Source organism: Rhinolophus sinicus, chromosome 18, assembly GCF_057876585.1.
Source record: "Rhinolophus sinicus isolate RSI-liver-muscle chromosome 18, RSI-T2T, whole genome shotgun sequence".
Lineage (NCBI taxonomy): Eukaryota > Metazoa > Chordata > Mammalia > Chiroptera > Rhinolophidae > Rhinolophus > Rhinolophus sinicus.
This window is the reverse complement of record NC_142518.1, coordinates 97,030,205-97,058,038: the sequence shown is the minus strand read 5'-3', so window position 1 is coordinate 97,058,038 and position 27,834 is coordinate 97,030,205. Positions and strand designations below refer to the sequence as shown.

General features: G+C 37.3%; 1 protein-coding gene across 1 annotated transcript; it reads left to right on the top strand.

Annotated features, from left to right (window-relative positions):
* Positions 1-583: 583 nt before the first annotated feature.
* Positions 584-26,807, top strand: CT55 (cancer/testis antigen 55). The gene is made up of 4 exons (XM_019719935.3): positions 584-761; positions 14,842-14,977; positions 25,867-25,979; positions 26,464-26,807. Exons 1-4 carry the CDS (start codon positions 585-587, stop codon positions 26,653-26,655), a joined length of 618 nt encoding a protein of 205 aa, XP_019575494.2. The 5' UTR covers position 584; the 3' UTR covers positions 26,656-26,807.
* Positions 26,808-27,834: the final 1,027 nt, after the last annotated feature.

The following is a 27,834-nucleotide window of genomic DNA, read 5'->3' as shown; positions in this document are numbered from 1 at the left end:
TTTTTCCCCCCAGCTTTATTGAGATACAGTTGGCATATAACATCGTGTAAGTTTAAGGTGCACAACATGATGATTTGATATATGTATGTATCGTAAAATGATTACACAATAAGGCTGATTAATACCTCCGTCACGTCACATAATTATCTTATTTTTTGTGGTAAGAACATTTAAGATCTATTCTCTTAGACATTGTTATTTTCCTGGCTTTACAGATGAAAACAAATTCAGTGAGGGTTACACTGTGTAAGGGGAAGAGCTGTGTTTCAAAGCCACCTGGTCTGGCTCCAGACCAAGTGCTCTTCACCTCAGAGTTCCACCGTCTTGGCCATGGAGTCACTGTGCTATACAGAGAAATGGTGGAACCAACATTTCAACCTAAGCATTCTGCCTCCTGAATCCTGCACACTTAACCACTGTGCCCTACTGTCATTGTCAACTGTATCTCAAATCTTGCCCAATTTATTTCTAGATTTAGATTATCATCTACTATATCTTCCTATGGTAGGACTTATTTATAGTGGGTGTTTGCTTTTGAGATTAATTAATGAAACCTTTTGTTTATCCATCTCTTAGGTGACACCATGTTAAAAACTGTGCAGGGAGTCGTGACCAAGTTCTGTAATGATTATGGCTTCATTAATGAGTTGATCTACTTCAGTGGTGATGTTGTGACTGGCGGTGTGCTTCTGAAAGTTGGACAAAGAGTTACTGCAATTGTGGAAGAAGATAAAATATCTCAGGAATTGAAAGCAATCAAAGTAAGATTATTATGAGTTTGGGGACTGTCTTTATTCCTGGGGGGCTTTCAATCTTGCTTCTATTAATTCAGCGTCCCTCAGGTGACCACGTATAATGAATGTAGGTGGAATTTGAAGTCCAATTCACTAGATTGAGTGGGGCATTTGTTCTTGTCTTAGTGGTTTCTGTTTATGAAAGTATAAATTGTATATCTATTCTTTGGCATTTAAAAATAAGGTTAACGGTGATAATTATTAGAGTCTATACTATCCTGAACACTTCCTTTCTTCAACCAAGTAAACAATTTTTGTATTTGTTGAAATGTAATTAGTAGGTGAACAGATATGCATTTTAATCACTTTTTCAACACAGCTTTATTGAGATACAATTTACATACCATAAGATGCTTTGGTTTTAAGGGTACATAGTTCAATTATATTTTTAGTAAATTTACAGTCATGCAACTGTTACCTCAGTACAGATATTTACCATTTTAATTCACAGTTTATCCACAGTTTCAATTATGTGTGGTGAATTGTGGTCTGAAAATATTAAGTGGAAAATTCCAGAAATAAACAATTCATAACTTTTCAATTGCTCACCATTCTGAATAATGTAATGAAATCTCACACTGTCCTGCTGTCAGTCCTGGAATGTGACTCATCCCTTTGTCCAGTGTCCCCAAGCTGTAGGTGCTCCCCGCCCATTAGTCACTTACCGTGTTTCCCCGAAAATAAGACCAGGTCTTACATTAATTTTTTCTTCAAAAGACGCATTAGAGCTGATTGTCCGGCTAGGTCTTATTTTCGGGGAAACACGGTGGTAGTCTTCTCAGTTATCGGATTGACGGTCATAGTATCACAGTGCTTGTGTTAAAGTAACCCTTATTTTATTAATAGTGGCCCCAAAGCACAAGAGTAGTGATGCTGGCAATTTGAATATGCCAAAGAGAAGCCATAAAGGAAGCACTTTATAAAGGTGAAAATTCTCACCCTTTATAAGGGAAGAAAAAAAATAGTATGCTGAGGTTGCTAAGATCTATTAGTAAGAATGAATCTTATATCTTTGAAACTGTGAAGAAGGAAAAAGAAATTCATACTAGTTTTGCCGTCCCACCTCAAACTGCAGAAGTTATGGCCACAGTGTGTGATAAGTGTTTAGTTTCGATGGAAAAGGCATTAAATTTGTGGGTGGAAGATGTGAACAGAAAATGTGTTTTGACTGATGGCAACATGTTGCTCCAGAAAGTATTGAGCCTATATGAAGACTTCAGCAAGGGATCCCCTGAAACAAGTGACACCAAGCCATTTACTGCAAGTGTTACAGGTGCCCTTGATACTGTGCTAAGGTCCAGCTGCCTGCCACTTGAAAAAGTTAAAAATCGAGAGACAAGGTTGGTGAAAAGAAAAGTAGGTTTGTTAAGAATGCCGACATGCTGGGAGGATGGCAGGCTCTAGTCCAAAGGCCACCTCCCCATTCCTAGACCAGTCAGAAGGTTTTATAAGTACACAAGAAGAACAAAGAAAAGGGGGAGTTGGTCAGGCAGGTCCGAGGGCTGATATCACTCCCTGGGGTCTGGTCTGTTTTAAGATAATGTTATCTCTGGACCACCGTGGCCTGGGGCTTTATGTGTCACCAGTAAAAACTGCAAGAGAGTTGCAAAATGGATTCTGCTGTCCAGGTGCCTGAGGATTAAGTTGCTCTTTCCAGGTTAGGATTCTTCTGATTAAATAGATTAATGAGGTATGTGTAGATTTAGGAAAGGGAACAAAACAGAATTCTTAAGTCAGTCAGTGAGAGGAGAAACAAAGAGAAAACAGCTGAATATCAGGATGGATCTAAGTGTAAACTAGTTAAGTCTAACTACAAGTGGCTAGATAGTGAGCTATGAGGTGAGTAAAACTGCAAACTAGCTAAGTCTAATTATGTTATTGATTTACTGAATTTCACCCTTACACCCTGGGTTCTTGCAATCTCCCAGATGGAAATCAAGAGACATCACCACAAGAAAGTTCAAGCAAGAGGCAAAGGTTTATTAAGCCTGTGCACAAAGGAACCAACACCGTGAAAGAGAAGGTTCCAGTGGCTCCTCCAGAGAAGCTGGGAACAGGGTTTAAAAGGGGGGAGGGGAAGGGGAGTTCCAGGGAACTGAGAGAGAAGTCTGTTTCTTTAGTCATAGGTAACACTTTTTCACATCAGACTCCTGGGCTCCAGCAGCTGGTCGCAGCTACCTTGGAGAATTCCCTCCTGCATAATAGACTCAAATTCTGGAGACCCTGAAGTATCTCCTCCTGCTTGACAAACAAACAGCACATCAGCAACACAAAATTGTACTGTGAGAACAAAAGGAGTTGAGCAAGAAGAGCGGTTAACATGTGAACAAAGATCTAATTGAGAATTAAATTAGTTAATTCTAGCTGCCACAATACTAGGGGCATTAAAATTACAAGAGGCTCTGCCACACAAGTAAGGGATGGTTGCACAGATTCAGAAATAGGTTTGGAGGGAGAAATATAAAAAATTACTGGAGAGGCTGTGTCTGCCGACAAAGAGTGTGCTGCAACATTTCCAACAAAGTTGAAGAAGTTGATTAGGGTTCAGTACTATCCGCAGTTTCAGGCATCCACTGGGGGGTCTTGGAATGTATGTATTCCGCAGATAAGTGGGGGAACTACTGTATAATCAAATTATGCTTCAGCTTTATTGTACTAATTGACACAAGCTGTGAAACTGCCTATTTGTCAATATTGACAAGGATGGAAATACTGTCAAGCTTTGAAATCTTTGCCAATCTGAAAAATGAAAGCCTGTTTCAGTTTTATTTTGCATTTCTTTAAATGTTGATGAGAGTAGAGCAACTTCTTAGAGCTGTTTTTATGTTAGGAGCATTAGAGCTATTTGTATGTTATGGAAATTAGAGCTTTGTTAGGAAATTTATCATATGAACGTTTTGCAAATATTTCCTGCAAGACTGTCTTTCAACTTTGTGGAGTTTAATTTTTACATACTTCAAATGTGTCCATCTTGTCCCCGTGGCTTTTCGGTTCAATAAAAATCCTTATAAAGGTTTACTCCATTTCATAATTTACACAAATACTCACTTAGATTTTCTTCTGAAAGTTGTTTATTTACATCTAAATAGAGTGCCTGGAGTTGATTTGGGTATAACAATTAAGAGAAGGATCCAGGTCTTGTTTTGTTATTGACTACCCTCTTATCCCCATACCTTTAATGGAATAATCCTGTTAAAAATATTTCACAGCCAAAAGTTTCTGAAAGAAAGGTTTTATTGAGCCAAATGCTCACCAGAAAAGGACTAGGTCCTGGGGCTTGCAGTCTAAACCACCACCAACAAGGCCAAGTGGAAAAGACAACATATCCGCTGTCCTGGAGTTGACAGATTTTTTTATACATTATGTTTTGGGAAAGAAAGATGTAAATTGTTTTGAAAGAATTTACATTGGCTACAGATTAGAGGGGTGGAAAAAGGTGAGGCGGGACCGTTCTAGAATAGGTGCACAACCTACTACTTTTGATTGGTTACGGGCAGCAGTCCTGAAAATTCTTGCATATGCAGGATACAGAGACATCTAGTGGTCTGCTAATAGATGCCTGGAGGTTGGTTGAGGCTTCAACAGACATTCAGGAATGTGAGCAGTCTTTTGTTAGTTGGCCCAGGGCTATTAACTACTTAACTATCCCTGTCTTTTTCTCTCAGTATGGCTGCTGTAATTTAATTTAGAACATCTCAGAATTTTTCTTTTGTCAATCCACTTTCCCCTACTGAGTTGAAGTTCCCCTTCTTTCATGCTCTACATTCCTATAGACATTTGAAACTGAGGACATCCTACTGTGTTCATTTGATTGTGTTATCTTGCCCTGGAGGTATAATCAAGTGGTTTGAAATACTGAAGCATTATAACACTTTAAAATGTTTGGGAGCCTGGTTTCCCTGTCAAAAATTTGTTTACGTTTTTGAAATTTTCCTGATCATTCTTGTGTGTTGGTTTTTCTGCATCAGTTTAAAAGTAATGTGTGTAGTTCCCCCACTCTTCAGCCACAACAACCACAATACCTGTTGGGATTTTGAAATGGGGATGAATGAGTTTATGACTGACCTATTATAGGGAGAACTGACATAATGGTAATTGCCTTTTTCTCCACAAGGCATGTCCCTCCCCTTTTATGCTTCTGAATGAATGATTTTATACTTCTTTTCCAATAGGTTCTGTATATTTCCTGCTAATTTCATTTCTCAGATTTTTAATATTTTTGTTCCATTGTCAATATACATTTTTATTTAAACTATTTATTTAAAATTATTTATTAAATTATTTATTAAAAATAAACTTAATATCAGGATAATTTAAATTATTATTAATATATTTATATATTATTTGTTCAAACTAATTTTGTCTCCTATATAGTAAAGTATTGATTTTTGTTATGTAATTTGGTAGATGGCAAACTTATTGAACTCTTTGTCCCTTTCTCAAATGATTGAGATGCACTTTGTTATTATTATTACTATTATTTAGGTAGCACTATCAACTGAATGCTTCATATAAACTTTCTCTAAATTTGAAAAGTTTTATATACACATAAAATCATACATAAATAAATCAAACTCTAGAGGGATATAAAATGAAAAGTAAAAATTGTCCTTCGTGCCCTCCTGGGCAAATTTTATTCCTGAGATATGGTGCTTTTTGTAGTTTTTACTTTTAGAAATAACAGCCCTCTTCTTGTGGGCGCCTGGATAACATGCATAATATTCTTATACCATTTCTTGACTTAGCAATGTTGTAATTGTATGAAAGCTCAAACAACAGCCAGTAAGTCAAGTGACAAAGAGTTGGGGCAAGGAAAGTGATTTTATTCAGAAAGTCAGCAAGCCAAGAATATGGCAGACTAGCATCCTAAAGAATCACCTTGAGAAAATACAGAATTGAGGCTTCTTTTATGTCAGGGGAAGGGGGAAATGGGAGGGGTTTGAGGTCAGGAGGTGATTGATAACTGCAGACATCTGGACGCTAGCAAGGGTCTGAGGCGGATGGTGAAACTTCTTTGCTTTTGGTCAACAAACGCTGGTGTTCCCAGTCATGAGGTTCCTATAAATCTTTGATAAACAATCTCCTTGGGGAGGTAGTTTCGAGCCGGGAGGTTGTTTCAGTAATTCTTAGGCTGCAGGTTAGATTCCTTTCATGATTGGTATGTCTATGTGCAGGACTAAGCAGGAGTTGCTAAATGACATATGGGAACTGGGCAGGCTCAAGCAACATGAGTCAGAAAGACAGCATTTTATTCTATTACAATATTAGCCAACATTTATTGACTTTGTATCATAAAAGATGTTCGGTTAAATTGCATTATCCATTTCTCTTCCCTTTTATCAGTATTGTATTAATTTATACAAACACACATATGTGCCACATTCTTTTTAATTCTTTTGTAGGTTACCATTGTAAGTTCAAAATCAACAAAGATAGTTAATTTTTTGACATGTATAATAAGAAATAGTATGATTTCAGGATCTTTTTTTTTTTTTTTTTATGATTTCAGGATCTTAAAAGGGAATCTTAACATCTAGGAAATATAGTATTTATGTCTATTCAACACAGATTGGCCCTTTGAATAGAATGTCATCAATTTTTAACACTCCTGTCAGTTTTAAGACACACCAATAATTTGAAAATGGAAATTTAGAGTATACATAGGTTATGGCTGTCCTTTCAGAAATGTTAAAATGGGGGGGAAATGGGCATCTTGAAATACGAGAAAGACTGGTTATAACTCTTATCTGGTTTTCACGTTATTGGAATGCATGATACTAACAGATGCTTTGAAACATCTTAGTTATGTTAAAGAAGTGTTCTCTATTACATTTCTAGATTTCTTTGAAAATCAGGGATGATGAATTTTCTAAATATTTTTCAGCACTCTCAAGATCTTCATCTAGTTTTACTTTCCTTTGAGCTACTGATGTGAAGAAAATATGAATCATTTTCCTAATACTGAGCCATTCTTACTTTATGTAAAGGATCCTCATTTGATTTTTTATAATTCTTGTAATGTCCTGCTGGATTTGCTTGCTGTCTTTTCATTTAGATGTTTGTATTTCCATAAAGGGAATTGATCTATAGCTGTGTCTTTTATGTTATTGTTATTGTTATTAGTTTTTGGAGTCATGTTACATAGTATTTATAAAAAGAATCAGGAGCTTTCCTTTATTCTTTATATTTCTGCACAATTTAACATCAGAATTATATATTCCATGAAGATTATAAAGAAGTGATCTATCAAGCCACCTTAAGACTAGCACTTCATGGGGGATAGGGTTGGGTAACTTCATTTTCTTACAAAGCTAGTCTTTTTTTGTGGTTTGTTTTAACTGAACCCTTTCTCACACTATTGAGTATCTTTTTTCTTCCTTTCTTTTTAGGTCATCCTTTTAAGGGCCAGTATCCATCAGCATTTAAACATGCTCGAATCTTGCTCACAAAATACAAGTCCTGGCCCTCAAGATCACTTCTTCTTTTAACTTCTCCTCTTACCTTTGCAGGAAAGGCAACTTGAGAGAATTGTCTATCTCTATTACCTTCTCTTCCTGTCATGTGTCATCCCACTTAAATCTGACTTCCTCATCCACCTACCCACCATGTACCCAAAACTACCCTTGCTCATATATGTGGAAATCACTTATCAAGGAATGTGAGCTGAACTCCAGGCTTTTCCTATTTTTACCCCACTGCAGCTTCCTACCCAGAAGAGCCCTCCATCTGCTGCTTCTTGGTCCACATGGATGGTTTATTCTCTGGTGTCTGAGTGTCTGAAGTCAGGGCTTCTGGTCACTAATGACGTGATTTTTTAAAAATTCAATTTAGATTTTAGGCAGTCTAAAAGGTGATGTGTGTTTGAGAGACAGAAAGATGGTCCAAGATGCTGGAGCATGGTGAGGGGGAGTGAGAGTAGTAGACAGCACCGAGGAAGAGATCGTGTATGGCCTTGTAGATTGGGATAAGCAGTTTAGGATTTACTTCAAGTGAAGCAGAAATCTATGAAAATATTTTAAACAGAGAAAAGACAGATGTCATGCATCATTAAAAATAAACATTGGCTGTTGTGTGGATAATGGATGGTAGTGAGTGAAGAAGGAAACGGGTGACATCGAATGCTTTTGCAATATTTTGGATGTAAAATGCTAGTCGCGTGGACTAGAGTGGTAAGAATAGAGGTGGTGAGAAATGGTCGGACCACGGGCATATTTTTAAGGTATTGATGTGACTTGCTGATGGATTGGATGGGTATATGAGAGAAAGTGAGGGAGTAAGAGTTATGCCAGGGGTTTTGTGGTAAGAGCACGTTAGCTCAATTGCTATTTTCTGAGATGGAGAAGATGGGAGGAGTGCAATATTTTGTGGGAAGTTTAGGACATGTTAAATTTTGTACGTGCTAAGCTTGAGACACCTGTGGGACATCCATGTCTGTAACTTAGTGTACTCAGTTTCAGGGACAAGAAATAGGAGAAGGACCTAACAAAGGAGGCTGTGATGCAGTTGTTTCAGCTGAGAGGGTGGCTGCACAGAAGCCAGGCAAAGTATTTCCAGAAGTAGGGAGTGATCAACTGGATCCAATGCTAAGAGATTGAGAATGACCATTGGATTTGGCAACCGGCGGTTGCTGGTGATCTTAAGAGCAGTTTCAGAGGAATGTTGGGGATAAAAGACTGATCAGAGGGGAATGAGGAAGGAATAAGAGATGAGAAAGTGAGTATAGACATTCTTTCAATATTTTCTGCTAGGAGGAAGAGAAAAGAAATGACACTGAGTGGGAAATAAAATCAAGGGAGGTTTATTTATCTTTTTTTTAAGACAGGAGAGTCTAGAGTATATTTGTAGAAAGAGAAAGAGAAAATTGTTAATGTAAGAAGACAAGCAATAACTGGTGGAGCAAAGTCTACATGGAGGCAAGAGGGAATGGTACCATGTGCACAGTGAAGGGGTCGGCCTTGGTTAAGGACTTGGGCGTCCCTCTTGTTATAGAAGGGAAGGCAGAGAAAGCCAGGACAGATGCCAGAAGGTTGATAAAGGAGCTTTTATTTTCTGTAGCCTTTATTTTCTCAGAAATATCTGTTTACTGATTTTGCATTAATGGAAATAAAATATTTTTGTAATTGAAAAATAAAACAATGATATTGTAGTTTTGAGGTGTAGATAGTTTCAGATTGTGGGAAGACGTATTTACTAGCTATGGCAGTGAGTTAGTGTGGAGTCAGGGAACAGAGAGCATGGGGACCTTATGGATCATCCACTTGGATATTGGCAGAAGTGGTAGTCAAGAGTTAGTTGTGAGTCTGGTGCTTCATTCCTCAATGAAAGAGAATGAGAGGAAAATAACCAAGAGATTGGCACTGGCAGCTGGGAAGCCATGGATAGAAAAATGGGAATAGGCCATGAACTAGTTTATTCAAAAAATAAACATGAAAATGAATTTACACATCCATGGATCACGTTTACATTAGAAACTTTTGAACAAGAAATTTCCACTCCTAGGAGTTTATCCTCCAGAAATAAAACAGGCAAGTAGGCAATGGGTTAGGATATAAGACAAATGTTCGACTATGTGGAATTTAATCTTTAAATTATGGCATGTCCATTCAGTGGGATTCCATATTATCCTTTAAAGTAACATTTCAGCAATCTGTTGACATATTTGTGATTATTTGATGATATGTTAATAATAAAAATAATATTAAATTTTCCCTTAAAATAGTGCATACCTATTTATGCATCGTAAAAACATATGGAGCAGGGTAAGTACCAGAACATGGTCAGTGTTTATCTTTAGATAGGTAGTAGATTTATGGATTACATGTAATTGCTTTTTCCTTTTCTAAATCTTTTATATTTTTTGCATAATGAACATGTAATATTTGTATAATTAGAAAAGTAAAGTATAAAATAAAGGCCATTATATTTTCAATAATAAAAGCTTTGAATGCCTCCTTATTATAGATAAATTAAGCCCTGATTTGACTAGCCTTTTTTAGTGCCACCCCTACTCCCGTTATTTTGCCAACTTTATCTCATGCTTTGTATCCCTAGGTACAATGATACAGAATCTTATGGTTTTCTTTCTTGTTCCTCTAACTTACGTGTCTTCTTTCCTCCCTTGCTGTTTCCCTACCAATGAACTGAACCCTACCCCCATTTGCCAGGTAAAAATCTTTCTCTTTTCACAGCCTAAGTCAAATCCCATTTTCTCCAAGAAATTGTCCTATATTTTCTCAGTCTGAAATTCTCTCCCTACTAGAAATTCCCAGAAGCCAATTTTTGCCCCCCCCTTTTTTACCATTTGTCACAACTTGGCTTTGAATTAGTTATTTTTGTCTTTTACTGGTCTTCTGTAAAAGATTTCTATTAAAATATAGCTAACATACAATATTATATTAGTTTCAGGTGTACACCATGGTTATTTAACATTTACAGTGAATGTTTAAATAAAGAAAATTATTACAGTAAAGACACATTGCCATTAATCCCCCTCAAAATAGTCCCCCTTGTTTGTTTTTTTTTTTTTTTTAATTTATTGGGGTGACAATTGTTAGTAAAGTTACATAGATTTCAGGTGTACAATTCTGTATTACATCATCTAAAAATCCCATTGTGTGTTCACCACCCAGAATCAGTTCTCCTTCCATCACCATATATTTGTATATTGCTTTGGGTAATATGGCCATTTTATCTTATGTTGATTCTTCCAATCTCTGAACACGGAATCTCTTTCCATTTCTTTGTGTCTTCTTCAATTTCTTTCAAAAATGTCTTATAGTTTTCAGCATATAGGTCTTTCACGTCCTTGGTTAAGTTTATTCCTAGGTATTTTATTCTTTTTGCTGCAATTGCAAAAGAAATTGTTGTTTGTATTTCTTTTTCTGAGATTTCCATTGTTAGTATATAGAAATGCAATGGACTTTTGTTCGTTGTTTTTGTAGCCGGCAACTTTACTGTATTCGTTGATTGTTTCTAATAGCTTTTTGGTGGAGTCTTTAGGGTTTTCTATATATAGCATCATGTCATCTGCAAAGAATGATAATTTAACTTCTTCATTCCCAATTTGGATGCCTTTTATTTCTTTCTCTTGCCTGATTGCTCTGGCAAGGACTTCCAACACTATGTTGAAAAGCAGAGGTGATAGGGGACAGCCCTGTCGTGTTCCTGAACGTAGAGCAAAGGGCTTCAGTTTTTCACCATTAATTATGAGATTAGCTGAGGGATTGTCATATATGGCCTTTATTATGTTAAGGTATTTTCCTTCTATACCCATTTTATTAAGTGTTTTAATCATAAATGGATGTTGTATCTTGTCAAATGCTTTTTCTGCATCAGTTGATATAATCATATGATTTTTGTCCTTTATTTTGTTTATGTGATGTATCACATTGATGGATTTTTTCGTATGTTGAACCATCCTTGTGCCCCGGGGATGAACCCCACTTGGTCGTGATGAATAATCTTTTTAATGCATGGTTGCATTCGATTTGCTAGAATTTTGTTTAGGATTTTTGCATCTGTATTCATCAGAGATATTGGTCTGTAGTTTTCTTTTTTTGTGTTGTCCTTACCAGGTTTTGGTATCAGGGTAATGTTGGCCTCATAAAATGAGTTAGGGAATACTGCCTCTTCCATTTTTTGGAAGAGTTTGAGCAGGATTGGTATTAGATCCTCTTTGAATGTTTGGTAGAATTCACTAGTGAAGCCATCTGGTCCCGGACTTTTGCTTTTAGGAAGGTTTTGGATGACTGATTCAATTTCGTTACTGGTGATCTGTCTGTTTAGATTTTCCAGTTCTTCATGGTTCAGCCTTGGAAGGCTATATGTTTCTAAGAACTTTTCCATTTCTTCTAGGTTATTGAATTTGGTGGCATATAGTCCTTCATAGTATTCTTGGATGATCCTTTGTGTTTCTGTGATGTCCGTGATAACTTCCCCTTTATCATTTCTGATTTTGTTAATTAGTGTCTTCTCTCTTTTTATCTTAGTGAGTCTAGCCAAGGGTTTGTCAATTTTGTTAATCTTTTCAAAGAAACAGCTCTTTGTCACATTAATTTTTACTATTGTCTTTTTGTTCTCTATTTCATTTAGTTCTGCTCTGATTTTTGTTATTTCCTTTCTTCTGCTGACCTTGGGTTTCATTTGTTCTTTTTCTAGTTCTTTAAGGTGTAACATGAGGTTATTTATTTTGGATTTTTCTTGTTTCTTGAGATAGGCCTGTAATGATATAAATTTCCCTCTTAAAAGTGCTCTCGCTGCATCCGAAAAATTTTAGCAGGATGTATTTTCATTGTCATTTGTTTCTATGTATCTTTTGATCTCTCCTCTAATTTCTTCTTTGACCCAGTCATTCTTTAAAAGTATGTTGTTTGATCTCCATGTATTTGTGTTTTTTCCTGCTTTCTTTTTGCAGTTGATATCCAATTTCAAAGTCTTGTGATCAGAGAATATGCTTGGTATGATGTCAATCTTGTTAAATTTGCTGAGGCTGATTTTATGTCCCAATATATGGTCTATCCTTGAGAATGTACCATGTACACTACAAAAGAATGTATAGTCTCATGTTTTAGGATGAAGTGCTCTATAAATGTCAATTATGTCCATTTCATCTAATGTGTCATTTAGGGCTGTTATTTTGTTATTTATTTTCTGTTTGGATGATCTATCCATAGCTGTCAATGATGTATTTAAGTCCCCTAGTACAATTGTGTTTTGGTCAATTTCTCCCTTTATTTCTGTTAGTAGTTGCTTGGTACATTTCAGTGCTTCCTGATAGGGGACATAAATATTGGTGACTGTTATGTCTTCTTGTTGTATAGTCTCCTTTATCAGTTTATATTCTTCATTTCTGACTGTTCTTTATGTTTTCTACCTCAATTTTTATGTTTCTTATCTCTTTGTTGAAGTTCTCCCTGACATCATTGAGTGTCCTTGTAACTAGTGTTTTGAACTCTGGGTCTGGTAGATTGCTCGTCTCCATTTTAATTCTTTTTCTGGAGTTTTGTTCTGTTCTTTTATTTGAGACACATTTGTCTCCCCATTTTGCCTCCACATGTTTGTTTCTATGTATTATGCATGTTTCTATGCTGTTATGTCTCCCAGCCTTAGTAGAATGGCCTTCTGTTGTAGGTGTTCTGTGGGGCCCAGTAACTCAGTCTTCCCTGGTTACCTGAGCTAGGTGCTCCAGGCATGTCCTTTGTTGGGTTGTGTGTTCTCTCCTTTTGTAGTTGAGCCTTGGTTGCTGTTTGCATGTCAATGGTAGGGATTGACCCTCAGGCTGATTGGTTATGGAGACTGGCCATGACTACAGTGGAGGAGTTGTTGTGCAGGGGCTGATGCTACAGAGCAGGATTTGCTTTAGCAGGTCTCTGGTGCCTGCCCAGTCTGTGCTTTGGGTGTGTCATCCTCAGAAGTTGCCAGGTGATGCTCTGCCTCAGTCCAAAGCTGGCCACCAGGCATTTTGACCACAGGGTCTCCCGGAAGGAGCCCTGCTGCAGGCCAAGTTGAGCCACAACTCGTGCCCTGTCCTGGGCCACCTGGTATGTGTCACAGAGCAATCTGCACATGGCTGCCAACCATACTGGGCTGACAGTGGCCCAGGAGAAGGCAAGCCGCAAACCGAGTCCAGCTACCACTAGTGCCAAACTTAGGGCTGTTCAACAAAGAGGTACGGGACATGCCAAAGACAGATGCTGCTTGTTTGGGTTTTGTGAACCTTTGGGAGATTTTAGGAAAGTCCACAGCGTGAGGCAAGACAGGCCATTTGTATGGAAAAGCCACTGGAAGTGGCTTGGGTGTGCCCATAAGTGGGTGGTGTCTCAGACACACAAGGGTGGAGTGGAGGAATGGTGTTAGCAAGGTTGACGGAGACTCAGCTATGGCAGCTACCTGCATCTGCACTCTGGGAGTGGGGAGGGCTCAACAAAGAAACAATGGATTCTGCCAGCACTGCTGTCTGGGAGAAAGATGCCCCTCTAGTCCTTGCCCTGAATCCAGACAATAACAGCTCCTCCCCATATGTCCCTGGCACCTTTTGAACTGCTGCTCCCGCACTGGAGCTCAGCGCAAGTGAGTTTGCCAGCAAGTAGGTCTGTGTGCAGTTTCTTTAATAGGAGTGCTTGGGATTCCAGCTACCCTTGCCTCGCTCAGCCACAATCTCCCCTGGTCTTCATAGCCAGAAGCTATGGGGACTTCTTTCCCTAGTACTTCTTTCCCTAACCCTGCCCTGGGGAGCTTAATCTGGAGCTGGGACCTCCTCACTCCTCCGTGGGGAATCTCTGTAGCCGAGATACCCCTCCCGATTTTTAATGGTTACACGTAGGTGTGGGACCAGCCTGTTCTACGTCTCTGCTCCTCCTGCCAATCTTGAGGCAGCTTCTTTTCTGTGTCTTTACTTGTAGGGCTTCAGTTCAGCTAGACTTCAGGCGATTTTCAGTGGTGGTTGTTCTGTAATTTAGTTGTAATTTTGATGTGATAGTACGAAGAGGCAAGCACAGCGTTTATGTACTCTGCCATCTTGTCGAAAATCCTGTTTTTTCTTGCCCTTTGATTGAGAATTCCTGGAGAATTCCTGGATGAAAGAAATAGTATATCTTTTATCTTTGAATCTAATACTATCAATGCATTAAAACTGGTTGGTGCACAAATAATATTTTCAGACACACGTTAAAGATACATGATAGTACAACACCAAGAGTGAATCCTCGTTTAAACTATGGGCTTTAGTTAAATATATTTTATCAATATTGCTTTATCAATTGAACACATGTACCAATTGGACAAATGCAAGATGCTCCTCGTAATAGGGGAAACAGTGGAAGAGAGGAGTATATGTGAACTTTCTGCTCAATTTTCCTAAACTGCTCTAAAAAGTAAAGCAAAAAAGACATGAGACTCAGGTATCATCTCATGTCTATGATATGTTTGTCAGATGAAATCTGTTCAGCTCTGTTTATTATAGTTGTTTAACCCATTTCTCAAAAAATGATTTAAGCATTTTTTTTTAAACTTTTGTTATATTTGGAGTAATTGTTTCTTTACCTCACAGGTGGATCCTTTCTGTGATAATTACCATGACAATGGACTGTCAGACTCCTGTACTGGAGTTTCGTCTGGCTGTCTTACCTGTCGAATGGATGGTGCTGACCACACAGCTTACTTCTCTCTAGATGTTGTTTGTAAAGGTACAATTTGTGTGTGTTTTTTTTAATTTAAAGTTAGGTTTTACCTATTTTTTAATTTCATAGGCTGGATTTGGAGATCGTTATAGGCATCATTTACAGGGTCAACTCTGGGACATGCTTATTTGGTGAGAGGATTTTAGTGCTAGAACTACTTCAGTGTCCTTGGCTCCATTCATAATAATACTCCATTTGAATATTTGAGGTGGACCTTTGGAATTGAAAATAATGTACAGCAAGGGACAGATATATAATGTTTTTAAAACTCATTTTATCGTTTGTTGCATTTTCTTTTCTTTTTTTATTTTTATCGGGGAACTGTGTTTTTCCAGGACCCATCAGCTCCAAGTCAAGCCGTTGTTTTCAATCCAGTTGTGGAGGATGCAGCTCGCTGGCCCATGTGGGAATCAAACCAGCGACGTTAGTGCTATGAGCACCGCACTCTAACCAACTGAGCCAATAGGCCGCCCCCTCATTTGTTGCATTTTCATTTATTGGATGTAGTTACTAGTATTTGTGTAGTTTTTCCACTCAAATAAGCATTGAATTTCTTATTTAACTGAATGATATTACATGTATACAAGGATACTATATTTTCAAATACTTCAAATGCTTTAAAATAAGGTTTGGAGATAGCTTTGTACCTTTCTGTTGGTTCGCAAACTAGCCCCTGAACACAGAGGGCAAGGAGAGATGGAAGAAAGAGGCAGGCCACTCCAGATTGGTAGGCGGCAGGTTTAATAAGTAAGGGAATTTATAGCCCAGGTTTGTCTTGGGCTTCTCAAGACAAGTAGGTCTCCGCACCTGCCAGCCAGCATCTTAAGAGCTTATATAGAGGCCTTAATGGGGTTCAGTCTCTATTCTGTTCAGATGGTCTCAAAATACCTTACTCTCTCAAGGCTGCGTCCTTGAAATGGCTCTTGCTATGGGAATAGTGGGTGGAATGTTCATTCCAAGGACGGGGAGGGGGTGAAGAGCCTCCCATTGCTTGGGTCCAGCTCAAGGTTTGACTAATGATCATGTCCTCTCGATGACTTCCTCCAACACTTTCCGTGTGTGTGTGTGTGTATTCATTGTTGAATTCTATTTGTAATTATCAGATATAACATTTTGGTTTTTTATGCCTAAAGCAATAATTTGTTAATTTGTTTATGCTATTTGAGTTTAATTCACCTCGAGATAGAGTGCCAGATATTGGCAAGACCAAGATAAATATGACTTTATTAAAACCTGCCTGCAAAGAGCTCATATTCTAATTGAGAGAGACAGATGTATGAATACATAAAAAGAACATGATGGAAACATTACTGAGCAGAGGACAGAGAATGATTGACCATTATGGGAAGAACTGGAGAAGGCTGCCTGGGCAAGGTGCTCTCCGAGCTGGACTCCAGACACTGCCAAGCCCTTGACAGGCTGGATTTTTTTTTTTAACTTTTTTCTTAATTAAAATTTATTGGGGTGTCAATTGTTAGTAAAGTTACATAGATTTCAGGTGTACAATTCTGTATTACATCATCTATATATCACATTGTGTGTTCACCACCCAGAGTCAGTTCTCCTTCCATCACCATATATTTGACAGGCTGGATTTTGAAAGATAAATAGAGGTAAAAATTTTGTACCTGTTTAAGTCCAATTTGCTGCCATTAAGTTTGGATACAAAAGAGGAAGTTAGTTCAGCCACACCAGACAGCTTTCTATTTTACTTTTATTGGAAGTAAAAGCCAGGACTTGACCTGAGTTGTTAACTCTGGAAGTCTCCAAAGGTTACTGTCTGTCTGGTGGCAGCTAGGATTTTAAGATTCATTTAGTTAAAACTACCCAATTCTAGAAGAAAAGGCCTCTAATTGCTGAACTCCAAAGGCAATTTCTTGGTCCTTATAACCATATCAACAGGAAGTCACCACTAATGGTAGCCCTCACTAGGTTCTCAAGATGAGAAGCACTTGAATATGTTTGTAATGCCAAAGAGATTAATTGAAGGTGAAGAAGCTATCAGGAAGGACTGCTGGAAAAAGGTTTCTGGGCGGAAAGAGAGGGTGGGACCGAAAGCATAGGTAGAGGGATTTACTGCTGCAAAATAGTGAATTGGAGTAAAAACATCTTTTTTTTTTGGGGGGGGGGGGAGATTGATTGTTGATTTAAAAAACCTGAGCAGCTAATCAGTCATTCTTAGAATTGTCAAAATAGCAGGTGTTAATCTGCTTATGAAACCCAATGAAAATGGCAAAAAAACCCCACACAATTTAAAACATAATAGGATTCTAAAAGAAGGAAAATATTTTTTTTGTCTCACATAATGGGGAGTTAGTTTATTTTATTTTATTATTTGTGTTCATTCAATAGATATTTGAGTGCCTCACTCTGTTCCAGGTACTATTTGCATTCTAATGAGGTAGACCCCAGACAATCAGCGAGTAAGCAAAAAGAAAAAATAAATAGATTGTTTTCTGCTCTCCAGGATTTGAACAAGGTACTGTGATAGTAAAACTGAGAGTAGGGTGGGTTGCGGTTTACTGTAGATAGCATATTAGGGAAAGCCTCTCTGAGGAGGTGACTCTTCAGCTGAGACTGGAAGACTAAGAAGGAGCCAGCTGGGGAAAATATTCCAACCAGGGAAGAGTCATTGTAAAAGTCCTGAGGTGGAAAAAAATCTTGGCATTTCCTAGGAACTAAAGGGAGGACAGGGTGGCTAGAGTGTGATGAGTGTATGTGGTATGACTTGAATGAGGGAATAGTGTGAAACAAGATTGTAAATGTCAGTGGGATCCAAATGGTGTATAATCTGGTACTGAGTTAAGTACAGAATTTACATCATCAGATTTAATCCTATCAGGAGCTTTCTGAGATAACCTTGGTGTGGTCAGTTCTAATAGGATGGTATAGATGAAAAAAATTGTAAGTAGGTTGAGGAATGAGTGAGAGGTGAAAATATGCAGAGCATGTGTGACAGGAGTGTGTGAGAGGGAGTAGTATTTTCATGTAAACAACCTAGAGTATCTCACATTTCCCAGTGATCCTGCCAACTTAATGGCCTGGTAGAATCTTGCCATTTTTAGGCCCGTGACACGGGCCACGACATGACTTACTGGTCCACCAAGTGGTTGGCGGGGCCAACAGCATCTCTTACCTCCTATTTCTCCCTGAGACTGGTTGGAGTTAACTGTTCCTAGTCACTCATGTCCAAGGACACTTTGTTTTATCATAAAGCACCCTCCATGTGGTCCTTGGAAGGGAAAAGTTAGTTATCTTGTGCCTGGAAAGAGTTTGGGAAAGAGAGGTAGATTATTGCTGACTGTAGTTCAGATTTTACCATGACAGTGAGAACTCTGTTGACTGCAGTGGGAATTATGAAGTGGAAGTTGATCATACTGGCTCAAGTTTTTGTCTTTTTATTAACCAAGTTTTTAAAAATACAGAAAATTTGAAAGAATTTTACAGTGAATAACCATGGAACTACCACCTGGAATCTGTCATTAATGTTTTCATTATACTTGTTTTACCACATATGTATCCTTTCAGTCATCATTCCATCCAACCATCAGTGTATCTTATGTTTTTGAAAGTAAACTGTAAACATTTATATAGTTTCTCCTGAATACTTCAAAATGTATATCAGCAACTCAAGTTCAATAATTGTTTATGGATTTTTCTGAGTTTCTCTGGGTTTTGACAAGTGCATATACCTAAACACTACCCTCATGCCCTTCCCCAGTCAATCGCTGTCCCCACTTCCCAGGAAAACAACATTCTGGTTTTTTTTCCACTATAGATTTAATTTTCCTGTGTAGAATTTTATGTAATGGAATACTCTTTTGTGTAAAACATTTTTCACTCAGAAGAATATTTTTAGATTCATCTATATTGTTGCATATGTGTGTAGTTCATTCCATTTTATTGAATATATCAGTTTCTCCATTTTCCTGTTTGTTGTTGTTTATTTCTTTGTTCATTTGTTTTTACTTTACATGGCTTTTTAGTTTATTTTTTGGTGGTAGACCAGGAAGGTTGTGTAGTCAAGGATAGAGAGACAAGAAATGACATTTAGCAAGCATTTACTATATGACAAGCATAGTTTAAGCACAGTACCCACTGAAACTCAGGCAAGTGTGAACATTTTCATTTTTGTGTTTTAGCTACTACCTAAAACAATAGAGTTGAAACATATGATTAACTCACTTTGAAATTGGTCCCAACTAATCAGAAACAGTATATAAAATTTCAGCTGTGACTTTGAGGAGCTCCCCTAAGACCTGTGACTACATATAACTATATAACTAACTAAATATATGAGGGCATGCCTTCCACTTGATCCATTATTCAAAAGTTGTTGAAGCTGAAGTGCTCAGATGTGCAAGAGATAACTTACCTGCCACCCGGGGCATGCAGTGGAGACAGGCTGTTGGATGCGTTGGTTAAGCTGGTGAATCAGTTCATTGGAGATCTGTTAAGAGAGTCTGTACTGTAAATTGCAGAGTTGGAGTTCAGTCCCAGACATCTCTGACTCCAAATGCCATCTCCTAAAATACTTAACTATGTCGACGTAAGAAATGTCCAAACCTGTAGAGAATATTTATGAGTTTGTTAGAGCCAAACTGACAATTGCCAGGAAGCAAAATTTCAACAAATTGAGAAAATGCTCTCTATTTTCCTGTTGAAGGTCGTGCTAGCTGTTATCAGCTTTTGGCTATACTGAGTAAAATTGCTGAAAAAAAACAAGTCTTTTGTGGGCCTGTGATTATGTTTGTCACGGCTAAATGCTCAGGACTAGGAATGAAGCTGCTGAATCATAATTTAAGGAAAAACATAAATCTAGGGAACCATAGGTTGAAATTTTATATAGAGTGTACTGGGAAGGTTTTACTGAAAAAGTAAATTTTCAGTAAAGACCTGAAGGGTCAGTGAAGACATGAGCCACAGAGGAATTTAGAGGTAATTGTAAGGATTTGGCCTTTTGGAGGGTTGTGAGCAGTGATGTGATATGAGGTGAGTTATGTTTTAAGATTTTCACTCTGGCTGTCATGTTCAGAACACACTATATGGGACAAGGATGGAATTGGGAAGACAAGTTAGAATCTGTTGCAATAGTCCTGGGGCACGGTGATGGAGACTTGACTAAAGTTAGTGGAGGCTGCAGGGACTGATTTGATTCCAGAAATATTTTGAAGGTAGAAATGAAAGTATTGGCTAATGGATTGGACATTTGGTGTGAAGAAAAGAAGAGTGAAACTTCTAAGGTTTTGTTTGAGTAATGGTAAGGGTAGGGTTTCCATTTTGGAAATGTGGAAAGATTGAGATGCAATATTGAATACATGAGAAGAACAGCAAGAGCTCAGCATTAGACAAAATAATTTGACTAAGTACTTGGATATATGAATCTGAAGTTGATTAGAGCTGCAGTTATATACATATTAGACATATTGGAGTTATCAGGCTACAGATATTATACAAAGCCACACAAAAGAAACGTGTATAGGAGAGAGAAAGGGAGAGAGGTGTCCAGTACGTGTCTTGGGTCATTCTAAAATTTAGTTGTAACTTCTTTTTTTTTTTTTTAATTTTATTTTATTAAATTTATTGGGGTGACAATTGTTAGTAAAATTACATAGATTTCAGGTGTACAATTCTGTATTACATCATCTATAAATCCCATTGTGTGTTCATCACCCAGAGTCAGTTCTCCTTCCATCACCATATATTCGATCCCCCTTACCCTCATCTCCCACCCCCCACCCCCCGCCCCCCTTACCCTCTGGCAACCACTAAACTATTGTCTGTGTTTATGAGTTTCTGTTTCTCATTTGTTTGTCTTGTTCTTTTGTTGTTTTTGGTTTATATACCACATATCAGTGAAATCACATGGTTCTCTGCTTTTTCTGTCTGACTTGTTTCGCTCAGCATTACTCTCTCAAGATCCATCCATGTTGTCACAAATGTTCCTATATCATCTTTTCTTACCGCCGAATAGTATTCCATTGTGTATATATACCACAACTTCTTTATCCATTCATCTATCGAAGGACATTTTGGTTGTTTCCATGTCTTGGCCACCGTAAACAAAGCTGCAATGAACATTGGAACACACGTGTTTTTATCTCTAAATGTTTTCAGATTTTTTGGGTAGATACCCAGGAGAAGGATTGCTGGGTCATATGGTAATTCTCTTAATTTTTTGAGGAACCTCCACACTGCCTTCCATAGCGGCTACACCAGTCTGCATTCCCACCAACAGTGTATGAGGGTTCCTTTTTCTCCACAGCCTCTCCAACATTTGTTACTATTTGTCTTGTTGATGATAGCCATTCTGACTGGGGTGAGGTGATATCTCATTGTGGTTTTTATTTGCATTTCTCTGATGATTAGTGATGTTGAGCATTTTTTCATATGTCTATTTGCCATTTGTATGTCCTCTTTGGAGAAATGTCTCTTCAAGTCCTCTGCCCATTTTTCAATTGGGTTGTTTGTTTTGTTGTTGTTGAGTTGCATGAGTTCCTTGTATATTCTGGATACTAGCCCCTTATCGGAGGCACTGTTTGCAAAAATCTTCTCCCATTCAGTTGGTGGCCTCTTTATTTTGTCAATGGTTTCTTTTGCTGTGCAGAAGCTTTTAAGTTTCATACAGTCCCATTCGTTTATTTTAGCTTTTACTTCCATTGCCTTTGGAGTCAAGTTCATAAAATGCTCTTTGAACCCAAGGTCCATAAGTTTAGTACCTATGTTTTCTTCTATGCAGTTTATTGTGTCAGGTCTTATGCTTAAGTCTTTGATCCATTTTGAATTAACTTTGGTACATGGTGACAAATAGCAGTCCAGTTTCATTCTTTTGCACGTGGCTATCCAGTTCTCCCAGCACCATTTATTGAAGAGGCTGTCTTTGCTCCATTGTATGTTTTTAGCTTCTTTGTCAAAAATGATCTGTCCATATTGATGTGGTTTTATTTCTGGGTTCTCAATTCTATTCCATTGGTCTATGTGTCTGTTTTTCTGCCAATACTATGCTGTTTTGATTATTGTAGCCCTGTAGTACAAGCCAAAGTCAGGAAGTGTGATACCTCCATTATTGTTCTTTTTTCTTAAGATTGCTTTGGCTATTCGGGGTCTTTTGTGGTTCCAAACAAATCTGATGATTTTTTGTTCTATTTCTTTAAAATATGCCATTGGGATTTTGATGGGGATTGCATTGAATCTGTATATTGCTTTGGGTAATATGGCCATTTTAACTATGTTGATTCTTCCAATCCATGAGCACGGAATGTCTTTCCATTTCTTTGTGTCTTCTTCAATTTCTTTCAAAAATGTCTTATGGTTCATTTTTCTTGTTGTTAAAAATATGTTAGAAGCAATGAATGTATATAAAAGCATCAACTAGTCAAAAAAAAAACAAAAACGTCTTATGGTTTTCAGCATATAGGTCTTTCACATCCTTGGTTAAGTTTATTCCTAGGTATTTTCTTCTTTTTGCTGCAATTGCAAAAGGAATTGTTTTTTGTATTTCTTTTTCTGAGATTTCATTGTTAGTATATAGGAAGGCAATGGACTTTTGTGCGTTGATTTTGTAGCCGGCAACTTTACTGTATTCGTTGATTGTTTCTAATAGCTTTTTGGTGGAGTCTTTAGGGTTTTCTATATATAGCATCATGTCATCTGCAAAGAGTGATAATTTAACTTCTTCATTCCCAATTTGGATGCCTTTTATTTCTTTCTCTTGCCTGATTGCTCTGGCAAGGACTTCCAACACTATGTTGAAAAGCAGAGGTGATAGGGGACAGCCCTGTCGTGTTCCTGAACGTAGAGCAAAGGGCTTCAGTTTTTCTCCATTAATTATGAGATTAGCAGAGGGCTTGTCATATATGGCCTTTATTATGTTAAGGTATTTTCCTTCTATACCCATTTTATTAAGTGTTTTAATCATAAATGGATGTTGTATCTTGTCAAATGCTTTTTCTGCATCAATTGATATAATCATATGATTTTTGTCCTTTATTTTGTTTATGTGATGTATCACATTGATGGATTTTTCGTATGTTGAACCATCCTTGTGCCCCGGGGATGAACCCCACTTGGTCGTGATGAATAATCTTTTTAATGCATTGTTGTATTCGATTTGCTAGAATTTCATTTAGGATTTTTGCATCGGTATTCATTAGAGATATTGATCTGTAGTTTTCTTTTTTTGTGCTGTCCTTACCAGGTTTTGGTATCAGGGTAATGTTGGCCTCATAAAATGAGTTAGGGAGTACTATCTCTTCTTCAATTTTTTGGAAGAGATTGTGCAGAATTGGTATTAGTTCCTCTTTGAAGGTTTGGTAGAATTCACTAGTGAAGCCATCTGGTCCCGGACTTTTGCTTTTGGGAAGGTTTTGGATGACTGATTCAATTTCGTTACTGGTGATCGGTCTGTTTAGATTTTCCAGTTCTTCATGGTTCAGCCTTGGAAGGCTATATGTTTCTAAGAACTTGTCAACAATTTGGTGGCATATAGTCCTTCATAGTATTCTTGGATGATCCTTTGTATTTCTGTGGTGTCCGTGATAACTTCCCCTTTTACGTTTCTGATTTTGTTAATCAGTGTCTTCTCTCTTTTTATCTTAGTAAGTCTAGCCAAGGGTTTGTCAATTTTGTTAATCTTTTCAAAGAACCAGCTCTTTGTCATATTAATTTTTTCTATTGTCTTTTTGTTCTCTATTTCATTTAGTTCTGCTCTAATTTTTGTTATTTCCTTTCTTCTGCTGACCTTGGGTTTTACTTGTTCTTCTTTTTCTAGTTCTTTAAGGTGTAACATGAGGTTATTTATTTGGGAGTTTTCTTGTTTCTTGAGATAGGCCTGTAATGAGATAAATTTCCCTCTTAAAACTGCTTTTGCTGCATCCCAAAAATTTTGGTAGGATGTATTTTCATTGTCATTTGTTTCTATGTATCTTTTGATCTCTCCTCTAATTTCTTCTTTGACCCAGTCCTTCTTTAAAAGTATGTTGTTTAGTCTCCATGTATTTGTGTTTTTTCCCGCTTTCTTTTTACAGTTGATATCCAATTTCAAAGCCTTGTGATCAGAGAATATGCATGGTATGATTTCAATCTTCTTAAATTTGTTGAGACTGATTTTATGTCCCAATATATGGTCTATCCTTGAGAATGTTCCATGTACACTAGAAAAGAATGTATAGTCTGATGTTTTAGGATGAAGTGCTCTATAAATGTCAATTATGTCCATTTCATCTAATGTGTCATTTAGGGCTACTATTTCGTTATTTATTTTCTGTTTGGATGATCTATCCATAGCTGTCAATGATGTATTTAAGTCCCCTAGTATAATTGTATTTTGGTCAATTTCTCCCTTTAGTTCTGTTAGTAGTTGCTTGGTGTATTTCGGTGCTCCCTGATTGGGGGCATAAATATTGATGACTGTTATGTCTTCTTGTTGTACAGTCCCCTTCACCATTATGAAATGTCCGCCTTTGTCTCTTGTTATCTTTTTCACCTTGAAGTCTGTTTCATCTGATATCATTATGGCTACACCTGATTTTCTCTGGGTACCATTTGCTTGGATTGTCAATTTCCACCCTTTCACTTTGAGTCTATGCTTGTCCTTGTAGCTGAGATGTGTCTCTTGGAGACAGCATATGGTTGGGTTTAGTTTTTTGATCCAATCTGCTACTCTGTGCCTTTTTATTGGTGAGTTCAGTCCATTTACATTTATGGTGATTATTGATATGTGAGGATTTCCTGTCATTCTATCTTTAGTTTTCTGGTAAGGATGTGTCTCCATTGTTTCTTTGCCTTTATGTTGTTGTCTATTATTTCTGTGTGGTGGTATTCTATGATGTTTCCCTCTGTTTCTTCTTTTATTTCTGTATATATTTCAATTCTGGATTTATTTTGAGTGGTTACTCTTAAGTTTATGTAAAAGAAAGTTTGATATTTAGAGTATTCCATTTTCTTCAGCACGCTTACTTTCTCCATTCCCATATAGTTGTAACTTCTAATCAAGGAAGAACAAGGAAAGGACTATGAAGAAACTAGGAAATTCTGGGTCATAGGGTACAGAAATGTTTAGTTAGTAGATATTGCCAACTTTCTAAAGTGGTTGTACCAATTTTCACTTCCAGTATCAATATTTGAAAATTCCATTTGCCTCAAGTCCTCCATGATACCTTTGTATCCTGTGTGTGACTCACTTTTAACTAATTGTGAAAATCTGTAAATATTTGTTTATAACTGTAAAATGTGAAATATATAGAATTCATCATTTGTCCAAAACACGTGAGAAAGTTGTTTCTCTCTGTAGCAATGTGTTCTCTTGCTACTTCTACCACTAATAGCAATCAACATTTATTTGGTGCTGGTTGTATACCAGGCACTGTTCTGTGAGTTTTATATGTGTTCATTAATTGTTCGTTCAACTCTGTGTGGTAAGTACTACTATTATGCTTCTCATTTTATAGATGAAGAAATCGAGGCACAGAGAGGTTAAGTAACTTGACCAACGTTGCAAATTGAGTAAGCAGCAGTATCAAGGTTTGAACCCAGCCAGTCGGATTCGTACTTGTGCTCTTACTTGTGTATTTTCCTGCCTCTTCAGAAGGAGTTGTGAATGCCCAATGGTTTAATAAATCCTGTGCTGCTCTCAGAAAGATTGCCTTGGGATGCCCACTTGACACTTTTGCCCAACCAACTTTGTTAATCAGTAGAGAGAATCAATGCCTAATGGATGGTAAACTTCCTTGCTGACAGGACAATTTACAGGTTACCTGTTTTAAAATGTTTAAAATGTACCTTTAATGTAATAGAAACTATTTTAGGGTACTACAATGTTGAAGTAACTTGTGAAATTTAACACTACCAAAAATAAGAGCTAATTCCAACTTCATTTCTCTCCATGGCTGTTTTAGATTTTCAGCCATATCAGGGTGACCGAGTAGAAGTTGCGTTTTCCATCCAGCCAGACACGCGGAAGAGAAAGGCCATCTCTGTAAAGCCTCTGAGACACAAGCATGTGCATGAGGTAGTTTGTTTGCATGTTGCTCTTCTTATTTGTTTCTGCTTCTCCTTCCTGTAGTGACAATGTTTGCTTCTCAGGATTCTATTGGGTGTGTTAAAAGACCTAAAAGAAAATACATTCTTTGCCAAAATGGAGTTGATTATCTTATTGAAAAGGCTGTGCTTCTTCTGAGAGGAAATAATTAGAGAATAATATAGAATACACATATAATTAAGATCTAAATCATGTAGTTTCTTTGGGAAGTATTAAAAAGTTCTGAGAGCAACAAGAACAGCAAACAAATTGTGTTCAGGGAATTGCTGGGAAAGAATGAATGGAGTGGGTTGTGTGACTAGAGGTTACACTAAATGTTGGGTATGATTTGGCTAGTAGAGACTGAAAATGAGTGGGAAATTTATTCTGCACAAAGGTGTAGGTGAAGCTTGCGCAGACCCTGTTACAGTGTCTGATGCTTTTACATAAACATTTCCATTATTCACGTTTACAGGCCTGCATTACCAGCCTATCTGGAAGAAGTGGGGTGATAGATGATAGCATCTTTTTCACCTTGGATTCTCTGAAACTTCCTGATGGATACACACCTCAACTATCTGACATCGTTAACGTGGTTGCAGTGGAGAGCATTCAGTCCTGTTATACTTGGAGAGCAATTTCTATGATTCTAGTGAAAAAGTGTTAATAAGAAAATGACATTTTTATTCCCTGTGCAGCTTTTCTTCTCTTGGCAGTACAGGGCTTGGTTTAAATGTGTTTTGAAAAAAAAAAAAATAGTTTAGTAAACCTCAACAATGAATTCAAATACAACCTTTTAAAATCCTGTGTGGGTTGGGTAAATAGAGTGTATCTTCTGAAGAATGTTCAGCATTTTTCATTATTGATTAAAGTCATTTTCATCTTAATACTTTGTAATAATTGTGGTTTTATAATTTTCTCGTTTTAAGTGGCTCTGTTTATTTTTTATTTTATATTTTTATTATTTTTTATTAGTTTCAGGTGTACAAAACAACATAGTGATTAGACATTTATACCCCTCAAAGTGATAACCCCCCAAGCCTACTACCCCTCAGACATCATACATAGCTATTACAATACCATTGACTATATTCCCTATTCTGTACTTTACATTCCGTGACTATATATATTATAGTTGACATTCAATATTATTCTACTTCAGCTTCAGGTGTATAGCACAGTGGTCAGGCATCTATACAGTCTATGAAGTGATCCCCCCGATAAGTCCAGTTGCCCATCTGGCACCCTACATGATCTTTACAACATTATTGGTTATATTCCCCGCACTGTATTTCACATCCCTGTGACTATTTTCTGACTACCAATTTGTGCTTTCTAATCCCTTCACCTTCTCCCTCATCCCCCAACCCCCCTCCCAGCTAGCAACCATAAGTTTTTTTCCCTATATTTCTGAGTCCATTTCTGTTTTGTTTCCTTGTTCATTCTGTTCTTTTGATTTCACATATAAGTAAAATCGTATGGTATTCGTCTTTCTCAGTCTCACTTATTTCACTTCATGTAATATCCTCTAGGCCTATCCATGTTGCTGCAGATGGTAAGATTTTATTCTTTTTCATAGCAGAGTAATACTCCATTGTATAAATGTACCACAATTTCTTTATCCAATCATCTACTGATGGGCATTGCGGTTGTTTCCATATTTTGGCTATTGTGAATAGTACTGCAATAAATAGGGGTGCATATATTTTTTGAATTAGTATTTTGGATTTCTTTGAATAAATACCCAGGAGTAGAATTGCTGGGTCATAAGGTATTTCTCTTTTTAAGTTTTTGAGGAAACTCCATACTGTTTTCCATAGTGGCTGCACCAATCTACAATCCCACC